The sequence below is a fragment of the Hyaena hyaena genome, unplaced genomic scaffold (genome assembly GCF_003009895.1).
Source record: "Hyaena hyaena isolate Hyena2069 unplaced genomic scaffold, ASM300989v1 scaffold_317, whole genome shotgun sequence".
Lineage (NCBI taxonomy): Eukaryota > Metazoa > Chordata > Mammalia > Carnivora > Hyaenidae > Hyaena > Hyaena hyaena.
The window spans coordinates 619,312-629,958 of NW_024080950.1; the positions used below are offsets into that span (position 1 = coordinate 619,312).

The following is a 10,647-nucleotide window of genomic DNA, read 5'->3' on the forward strand; positions in this document are numbered from 1 at the left end:
AAATATATGCCAGAGATCCACACATCATGAAATATATTGAAGTCTGTCTGGGAAAGCAAAGCCAAGACCATTCGAAAGCTCTGAAATAAGGAACACCTTAATTTTGACTGTAAAGCAAATTTTACTTTTTAATCTACTCTACTCTACATTAGGCAACTGTACTCAAAATGAGACCCTGACCCTGATTCTTCTGGAGAAGAATCTTGACTCTCTTTGGATATTAGATATGGGTCCAATTATTTTTGGGGTTTTTATATAGATCATTCCAGAAACCCCCAACCCAAGGCCCAGATCGAGCTCTTTGGTAGGGGTGGAGAGAGGGAGTGAGGCAAAGTTTGTGGTTGCTTGCTGTGGTCAGGGGTGTGGGCTCATCATAAACATTCACTTGTAACTCACTCACATAGTAAGAGAACCTGGGTCTCTCTTTAAATCTCAATCACCATTATATGGTCCTACCTCTAAACTCCTATAATATTTTAAAAGTAAGATTAGAGCCCAAAAGTGAGACCATTCATCTGACCTTATATATTAAAGATAATGAACTTAAACTTTGAGTTGGCAGTCATAACAATGAAGAAATGAAGCATTGGTTATACTTTTTCCAAATGAGACAACAGTGAAGGCCTTTCTACACTGTGCTGTGTTACATTATGAGACGTCCAGAATTCTGAGGCTTAAGGGGAGAATAAAAGTCACATTAATGCTTAGAATATGAATAAGTCCTTAAATATATTAAAATGAATCTGTTTTTGCTTAAAAAAAAAAAAAAAAAAAGTTGTAAACTTTCCCGTGCATGAATGTCCATATCCCTGACCTAGGATCTTAAATTAAGATGAAGAATCTATAAAAAGGGAAGTGTGAGCACAGGTAATTATAAGGCATAGTCAACTTAAAATCTTCTAATTCATTAAACATCCATTAAAATAACTCATCAAGGCTAAACTATCTGTTGAGGTAGTAACTGGTACATCTGCCTATCACCAAAAAATTACCTGGAGCTCAGCTTTGCCCTGCAAAGCGTCAGGAATCATGCAGGAAGAAATAACTGCAGACTGAAGCCTCCTCATTCCATTGTTTAGCAAGATTCTTAGAAAGAAGAGTGTAACCCGAAGATCAAATGATTTTTGGGGGTGGGTGGAGCCACACCTAGGCAGACAGTTCTGGTAGAATAGACCTATTTGAGTGTGCTTTATACATGCGTGATGTGCCATCTAGTGGTTAAGGGAGCCTAACATTAATGAAAAGGAAAATGGTCCTTTCTGGTCCCTAAATGGCTCCAAACTACCACGTGATTTGAGCAGCAGCAGTAGGTTTGACACTGTAGCCCATTACTTGGGAAAGAAAAAATAATCTATTTTCTTTGAAGCCATATGTTGAACCCGGATTATTGTGGGGGCGAAGGGGAGGTGGGAAACACTGGTAATTATGCAAGCCAGAGGTTGACGGCATTTGGTCCACAGAGTACTTTTTCCATTTTCTTTCATTGAGGTATGATTCACAGTATAGTGCACAACTGTTCAGTATATAGCTTGATACATTTTTATATTTGTGAAGCTTACATATGTATAATCCTCATAATCACCATGTGGATCAAGATCTGGAACGTTTCCAGCATCCCAGAAGCCTCTCTGTGTCAGTGCTTAGAGATAACCCCTGTTCAGAGCTCCATCTCCATATATTTGCAATAGCATCATTAGAGTACATACCCCAACCCTAACCTCCAAGAAAGGATAAAATCCTGTAATCACCATTTCAACAGTTTGACCAAAAGGAACAGTTTCCTCATCAGACATTATGTAGCTAAACCAAGGCCCCATTTCCTGAATTTGCTGTTTTTCAGAGTGCAGGTGGCATAACGATATCTTGTCTCTCCCCAGTTTAAATTCATAATATATTGTTTTTCTTACCAAGCTTCTCACAGAGAGATATATCCCCTTGGTGCACTGAGTGCATTTTCCCAAGTGTCTCTGCAGGCATCCAAGTCAATTTTCAAAGAAATCCCATTACTTTTGAGCAGTATCTCAGAGGTGCCACTGATTGTCATGGCAAAGCCTATGAATTCTGATGCAGCGTTTCAGAAATTAATGTGAATGCCGTGTCACCAGTGACTGCATGACACCTTGTTCAAATTAAGTCAAGTAAATCATAATGGTGAAAAGGCTCTCAACCTGTGATCCAGCAAAGGCTGATTTATAATGAATCGCATGATGCAATCATTGTTGCTATTTCTACAGGACCTCTTTCTGTTCAAATGAAACTAGGTTTCCTCTGAATGTCAGAACATACAGTATGTCAGGAAGCAGGGCTGGTTCTGAAATAAAGTTGTTATTATTCCAGAGCTGCCTTGTGAATGCCTATTTATTTGATTACTAAACACACACACAGTCAACCAACATGTCCAGCAAGCATGTTACTTCTAGGTGTTCTGCAAGGTGCTGGAGAGAGAAAAGTGTAAGGTGCATGGGTCCTCCTTTGCTGCCAGAGAGTTGAACCTTACTTAGATCTCTTGACCCTGGACTGGCAAGCTGGTGTGTAAAGAGATGATTGCCTCTTAGGATAATGAACAAGTCTGGAATGTAGGCTTATCCTAATGTGCTCCTTTAAAAAAAAATAATAACTTGTATTTTTTTCTAATTACTTGTAATGGATTTGGGAAAAAGAAGAATGTAAAGAAGAAAATGCTAAATTCCCTAATTCACCAAAGAAATTCTATAATGGCTTTAATTCCTTTCAAGGAATTATAATTTTCTGGCTTTTCTGTGTACATATGTGCAATTCTCTATGTGTATATGTGACCCTTGAACAACACAAGTTTGAACTACATGGGTCCACTTACACATGGATTTTTTTTCAATAAATACAGTACTGTAAGTGAATTTTCTCTTCCTTGTGATTTTCTTAATACTTTTCCCTGCTTATTTTATTGTAAAAATACGGTATTATAATACATGTAACAAACAAAATATATGTTGACTGTATTATCGGGAAGGTTTGCAGTCTACAGTAGGCTATTAGTAGTTACGTTTGAGGGAAGTCAAAAGTTTCACATGGAATTTTGACTGCATGAGGGGTTGGTGCCCCCCAACCTGTGTGGTTCAAAGGCCAACAATATTTATTTTTATGAAGTTGAGGTGATATTACATATTTTTCTCTATCATAAGAAACTCTTAAAACGTGTTTAATACTTGAGTGAGTTCATAATTTCTGGAATAAAAATGAAAACTAATTTCTTAACCATTTCCTATAATTGGAAATTTTGATTGCTTGCTGTTTCTAAAATAGTTATACAAATTTGATGTTTATGTACTTGAAATAAAGTCTTAGACCTTATACCATACTCAGTGGCCAGAACATTCAGAATAGTGTCAACTAATAATGGTGATGCTGGCTGTCCGTGATTTGTATCTGATTATAAAGGCAGGAACTCTGGTGTTGTTAAATATGGTGACAACAGCTGACTTGAGTTGGTTAAAAATCATATTAAGGAAATCCTTTGAGTTCTAGTTTTTAAACATCAGCGGTGGAGAATTGAACATTACCAAATGTCTTTCAGTGCTACTGAAATAACTGGGTTTGTCCCAGTTTGTCCCATGGATGTGTAATACATTATATTAACAGATTTCCTAATATTAGTCCCCTTCCACCAGAATGAATTGTACTATGTTACAGAGTAACACACTTAGAATGAATTGTAAAATTCAATTCCATACTGTTGATTTTTCTGCATTGGTCTCAGGAGACCACCAGTGTGACAGGATCAGAAACATACTTTGTGCATCTCCTTCTGGCCTATAAATGTGGGTTTCTGAAATTAGGGATGGGAACATAGTTGTGTCTACTATCCACTCCTTTTTTCTTTACTTCTCATCCCAAGTGCAAATTAAGTGAGTTTCTTTCCTTTTGTGAACAAAGCAGTTTTCTTAACCTCCTCAAAGCACTCATCACACTCTTTTTTTTTTTTTTTTTTAATTTCTAGGAGAGAGAGAGAGACAGCGTGAGCAGGGGAGGGTCAGAGAGAGAGGGAGTCACAGACTGAAACAGACTCCAGGCTCTGAGCTGGCAGCCAGCACAGAGCCCGACGCGGGGCTTGAACCCACGAACCGCGAGATCATGACCTAAGCGAAAGTCGGACGCTTAACCGACTAAGCCACCCAGGCGCCCCACATCACACTCTTATATTAAAATTTTCTTTATATCTGTCTTCTGTTCTTGTGGGAGTAGCCTATGTCTTTTGAGTTTTCCATCCCTACCCGTTAGCCACTAAGTATTGTCCACCTAGCCTCTCCCCAGGTCCCAGCAAGCACTGCAGTGGCAGATGGGGGAAATACACTTAGATGAGTTTGGTCAACATCCTTAGATCTCCAGACAAAGCCCTGTAGTAAGCTTAGGAGGAAAGAAAAGAAGTCAGAGTGATGGCGAAATTCCGTGGGTGCCATGCTTCTTTTTGGCAATAATATGAGTCCAGAAGGCATGAATCAACTTCTAAAGGCATCGGAGAGGACGCAGCAGGGACAAGAGTAAAGCTCTGAAACCAGCCCTCGGTACCTACCCCAGGTGGCTGCTCCATCCTGGTCTTGATAGTAGATTACGAGAGAACAAATTACTTACGAAACATTTTGCTTGGTCTTAAGTATATTCTAACCACCACTGTACTAGGCATACAGTTTAAACTCCCTAACTAGCGTTTCTGGGATTAACCTTTGTTCTTGCAATGCAGCGTTATCAAATGGTATCCCTCACACTTACTTAAAGACCAGAAGCAACGATGAAGACAAAACAGGCTTTTTGACAAGTAGTGAGAGAGAACGACAACCCAAAACCTCATGGAAATTAATGGAAGAAATGACAACAGAAGTGAAGGGGGAGCAGAAGTACACTGGTCCAGCTGGAATTAAAATGAGCATTAAGAAACCAGGGAAACCTTTCCAGCGAGGACTCTTCCAAGTACCTGATCGCATTTCAGAGCATCCTTTCAGGGCGAGATATTGTTGGCCTGTGCTGGTGTGCACTAACTGCAGTTCCCGTGAAGGCGAAGTGGACTGCTGTGTTAAGTGATTACTTTCTCTTTTTCCTTAGGGTGTTAAATACCACATTATTTGAAAGCTGGGAGATCGTCGGGCCTTACCCTTCCTGGTGGGTTTTTAACCTACTGCTGTTGCTAGTACAAGGCTTGAACTGCTTCTGGTCTTACTTGATCATAAAAATAGCTTGCAAAGCTATTTCAAAAGGCAAGGTAAGATAAAACCTGTTTCTGATATGTCCCAGAAAGTTGTTTTATTGGGTTCTTCTTTATCAATAAGAATACTGTTATTTCAAAATTCATCAAAACTTGTATTTTTTCTTTATGATTTAGCATAACCTCCTAGAAACACAGACCAAATTTGTGTTTTCTTCTGTTTGGTTAATTTTTTTTAACTTGTGGCATCGCTCTGATAATGATTCCCACTGATCTGTATTTGTAATTCTAGATTTAATGATGATATGTTATTTGTTGTGTTCTTTCTCTCCCTCTGTCTCCCATGGTTCTTCTCTGATTAAACTTCTACCAAGGAGTAATTTAATAACTTCTTTCCTTTATAAAAAGGGTTGCTTGATGCAGTATGTCCATTTATGGTTTTTCCAATAAATCTTAGCTAAATCTCTTTGTTTAAATAGGGACTCATGAGGCTGATTCAAATAAAGTTTCTTGAGAGCACTGGCTCTTCCAGAATGTTCTCTGTGACATTTTCTTACTTTTGTTGTTTGTTCTCTTCCTTCTGCCACCCTGGAAGGCTGGGAAGTGGAACCCTTTACATGTAAGTTCCTCAGATCTCTCTCTCTCTCTGTCCTTGTCCTGGGTGCTGCTCTCGCCTGTTGGAGGGGCACCCAGGCTTTTGTCTCCATGCATATTGTTCTGGCTAACCTGTTGGCACTGACCAGAGGCTTTAACTGAGATGTGGCTCCCACCAGGTACAAAGGATACCAGAAACAGCTCAGTCCGTGCCCTTTGGGTGAGCTTGCATCCTGCTAAACTTTGCACAATCCAGGAGGAGGAGAGAGGAAATTTTTTACTGGTGTTTAGCATGTTTGCTAAAAAAAAAAAATAGAAATAGACCAAAGTCAAGTAGGAAAAACAGAACTAAGTTGGGGCAAGGTTCAACGTGGTCCAGAGTAGAGGTTGGAGCATCAGCTGTCTGCCTGCTCTGCCCTGACCACTTCATCCTGGCCCCTTCCACGGAGCTGGAGACATCTAGTCACATACTATGAAGCCAGTTCGCAGCATCAGCTCTTATATTTCCAACATATTTTGACCAATATATATCCAACATATTTTGACCAATTAACTGTTAGGAGATAAAAGTTCATTTTTTTTCTCTGTGACCTCTTCCTCTTTAAAATGAGCATGCATTTCTGTTGGAAAAAAAAAAAAAAAACCCTTTCCTCATTTGGATACAAATTACATCCATGTGCACAATATTATCATATAATAGTAACTGGAGATGCGAGAGCACAGCAGATTCCATTACTGGTCTCTTTATTGCATTGCTGTTTCCACCAGATGTCTTGTGTTCTCTCCAAATTACTCCTCAGTCTTACAAAGAGATGGTTATTTATTTTATTGCAAGTCTCAGGCTTCAGAATATGTTAACTGCCATTGCTATTCACCCAGAACAGTAGGAATTTGTCGTGGCCATGTGTTATGGACAGCATTTTTCTATGGGTTATCTTGCAACATGCTAAATTATTCCTTTCCTTGTAGGTAACAGAAGTATAGATTTTTTTTCCAAATGCAATTAAAAATAATCTTACTAAGCATGGAAATGTAAATTAATCACTCTTTGCAACTGGAGTTTTCTTTCCTCTTAGCAGCTTAATTTATGACTAATGGATTTCTTAATGTAGTGGTGCTTTACTATCATGTTATCTTTGTGACCCATTTTTTTTAAAGTTAAAGTATCCTAAATAATTCAGTCCTTTTGGCTTTTCTGTATCTAAATCTTGGAGATGGACCTTTTGAGTTCAGTCTCATCTCAGAGGGCTGTAAACGGAGTGAAGTCCATTTTCATTTGGTTGTTTCTGGTTAGAAAGGAGCAACTGCCATGCATGCATGATCACACACTGTCCTGTCCACACCCACCCAACAGAGTTGACGTTGTCTTGCAGCAATGATGGCTTCTCACGTTGGGGACAGTGGTGGCACAGAGAGGATGTGACACAGAAAAGCCCCCAGTTCATTCCGATGTACCTCCCAAGAGACTCTGTCAATGCACGTCTTAGACAACCACAGGCAACTAGATTTGGGAAACCCAGTGAAGCCAGGCCCCCAGGTCCTTATTGCTATCCCACTTTGAAAATAAGTGAACAGTGCTCAGGTTCTCAGGGGCCTTAAGGCCTGTTGGGTAAAACTGTTTACCATAATTTAGACCGGGTAGGAGATTGAAAATTTTAATTTTAAAAGTAGGTGAGGATTTTCTTAAGCCCTCCCTAAATGAATATTTTGTTATCCTGTGACTTTTTTTTTGTCCTTTATGGTAATGCCTAGATTAATATGCTGGTGCCAGGGTTTGTGGTCCTCATTATGTAATGAGACTGCGTGGAGGATTGAAGAACCTTGGAATAATGGTCAATAGATTTTCTTTGGGAAATATTTCAACTAGACTTCACCCAGCAGGTTCCCAAAAATGCCTCCTGCTGCCATTAGTTGTTACATAGTATATAAAACAAAATGTCTGCTTAATTTTAGCAGACAGAATAGGAAAACAAATTAAATCACAAAATAATGCATTACAAAGCCAAATAAGAATGACTTTTTAAATGATCTAAGCTAGTGAATATCTCCATTAGTGTGGTTAATCCTTTATGGGATTTTCATGGAGAATGTGATCATCAGAGAGTAAATTGATCCATTTGTACCAAATTTCTGTAATGCCATTCCAATAGTATAGTGTAGTACTTTGCCAGTAAGAGTGGATTCCATAGTCTAGTACATTCTCATTGCCTAAAGGTACCTTAAAGAAGGCAGCCTGTCTAGCCCAGTTCCCTCTGATGCCCCAATCTGCCCATCATCCTTGAGAACTGACTTTGTTACTCAAATTATATGAATTATATGTCACTCAAATTATATATATTCTCCAGTGAAGGAGAACTTACTATTATGCAATGTTCTTACCCTTTTTGACTTTTAACTTTTGGATCTGTTTCCCTTCATGTGTGATTACATGTACTTCTGAGCGTGCTGTACTTTAATGATTCCTTAGGAGCTGGTTACGTTCACCTTCTTTCATTCCACAGGTGTCCAAGGATGATCGAAGTGATATTGAGTCTAGCTCAGATGAAGAAGATTCAGAACCTCCAGGAAAGAACCCCCACACTGTGACCACCACCAACGGGACCAGTGGTACCAATGGGTATCTCCTGACTGGGTCTTGCTCAGTGGATGATTAATTACTCAAAACTACAAGTCCCGAACAAAGTGAACTGTTTGTTCCTGGAAGGATTTCATAAGTTGCAAATGTAGTTCCTTTCATTATATCTCAGCACCAGAAACAAAAATTAGGAATATCAAAGCATTTTGAATAGTGCACTGCCATATGTCCTGTCTGTGAATGAAAAAGAATTACCATTCTCTATATGTAGGCATGCTGTATGTAATTGACACAAGGGAACAGTATTTGCATTTGTACTGTCTTAGAATATTATTTATATCTCGTATTTGTTTGTAAACCTGTGGACAAAAGAGGGTTTCCTCACTCCTTTTACTCTCTGGGTTCATGACAGTGAGGGAGATATTCCATCTGCTTCTACCCCTTTCTATTGCTGTAACTCAGTTCGCTAGGAGCATCAGCTTAATTTGTCACTTAGAGCAAGCAAAACCCAGTGCAAGAATCTCTTACCGCTCCAAATAGGTTTGCTTTCTTTGTGTTACAGTGCCTGTTTTGAAATTGCTTATATAGTCTCAGTGACCATTTTCCCGTGTAAAGTTTAATCAGGATGAGTTAGGCTTTTTAATTGTCACTCTTTGTGGTCAATTAGCAGTTCAAATTAAAGAGTATGGTTTGGAATAGGCATTATTTCTTGTGCAAACGGCCACGATTTCTTTAGTGAGTATGATAGCTAGTTGGAGATAAACGTTGTAAGTTACAGAGATTTTTTTTTTTTTTAATTCCCTATCATGAGGTCAGTGCTTTGGCTCTGAAGGAAGACATTTGCTTAAGGACATAGTTACAAACAATGAAGTCACTCTTACTATTGGGAATTTGTGATCTGACAATAACAGAGAACAGCTTATTTCAAGCAGATTTCAGCACTATTCCTATAATTACCACAGTCTTCTGTCATATCATGAAAAAAAGAAGCTAAGCATATTTTGGGACAGCAAAGGAGATTTTGAACAGTTGGCAAAGGTCACCTCTAGTGCAAAGCACTTTATTGCAACCAGCATTCGAGGAAGTGCCCTACCTAGTACTTGATCTTCTTGTTTCTAGTTTTTCTGAGCAAAATAAAGCCAATGGGAGGAGGACGATTTTATTCTTTGTCTTTTCTCCTTAAACATGACCCACAGTGACTCTCCTGTTATTAGAAACTGAGTAGTGTTGCACTTGAAGCCCTTTGGTTTGCTTCTTTGAAGATCTGTTCAGTTTCTAAGAATTTTTATTCAAATAAAAGCTATTTCCAGAAAAAAAAAAAACAATAAAAATTCTACTAGACTATGGCAGTATCAGCAGTGAGTAAGATTGCTGAAAAGTAAGTTGCTATAGCCTCCTACATGGCAGTGTTATTTATGTATAAATAAGAAAACCATACACATAAACCAAAGACTTTATCTCTACTTCCACTTCTAGGTAAGAGGGAATAAAAAGGTATTACAAACACTTATTTCAGAAACAAAACAAGAGTCAGGAGCCATGGTGCAATAAGATAAATGTGAGTCAGGGGATAGTAAAGACAACAGCAGAAATAGTAGGGAGCGCATGTCCTGCTTACAGCCATACACATTCAATTCTAATTTTTGAAAAAATTGAGATAAATCTTTGCACTCACAATCCGCAACCTGTGAGTTAATAGTTAAAATAATACTCCCAAACAAAAACGTCACACTGTAATATTAAATCTTTCCCCACCTATAATATATGACATCGTATGTTTCTGATAAGGTCCACAGTAATAATTAAAGAGCCTTAGACATATATCTGCTTGTTGAGAAAACAATGCAACTAGTTGTTCTTGTAAAGCCTTATTATTTTCTTTCACAAAACAGGAATATGTCTAGGAGTGTAAGTTGTGGATGGTTTGAGACCAGTCATAAAACATCAATAGTCCTTGTTAGTCGTCTGAACATCTGCTAAAATGCAGATATATCAAATGGAATGGCAAGCATGTTATATAGCTGAAAATTTTTGAGGTGAAAGTTTCCTTTCTGATCAACTAAAATGTGGAAATGAAGACTGAATTGTACCTTGCTTTAGTGTCTTGAGCAAGTCCTCTCAATAGGGGAAATAAACCAGAGAACCACAATGTGTTCAAATTTGAATCATGTGACCCCCCACCACAGGAGAATAATTTGAAAAGATTGGCTTGTAAATTAATGGTTTAGAAGAGTTGCATGAAATGAAGTAAATTGAGTCTGTCCTCAGCAAAGGCACATCTAAGCAAACTGTTGTTTTTCCG

General features: G+C 38.5%; 1 protein-coding gene across 2 annotated transcripts in view; it reads left to right on the forward strand.

Annotated features, from left to right (window-relative positions):
- Positions 1-9,578, forward strand: part of CERS6 (ceramide synthase 6) — a 321,027-nt gene extending 311,449 nt beyond the window's left edge. Inside the window, exons 9-11 of one of the 2 annotated variants that reach the window (XM_039248790.1) lie at positions 5,077-5,233; positions 5,772-5,795; positions 8,272-9,578. In XM_039248790.1, coding sequence (XP_039104721.1) covers positions 5,077-5,233; positions 5,772-5,795; positions 8,272-8,424 — 334 coding nt within the window. In that variant the 3' untranslated portion in view covers positions 8,425-9,578. The remainder of the gene's footprint in view (positions 1-5,076; positions 5,234-5,771; positions 5,796-8,271) is intronic. The other variant, XM_039248791.1, reaches the window with a different exon arrangement.
- The last annotated feature ends 1,069 nt before the right edge of the window (positions 9,579-10,647 follow it).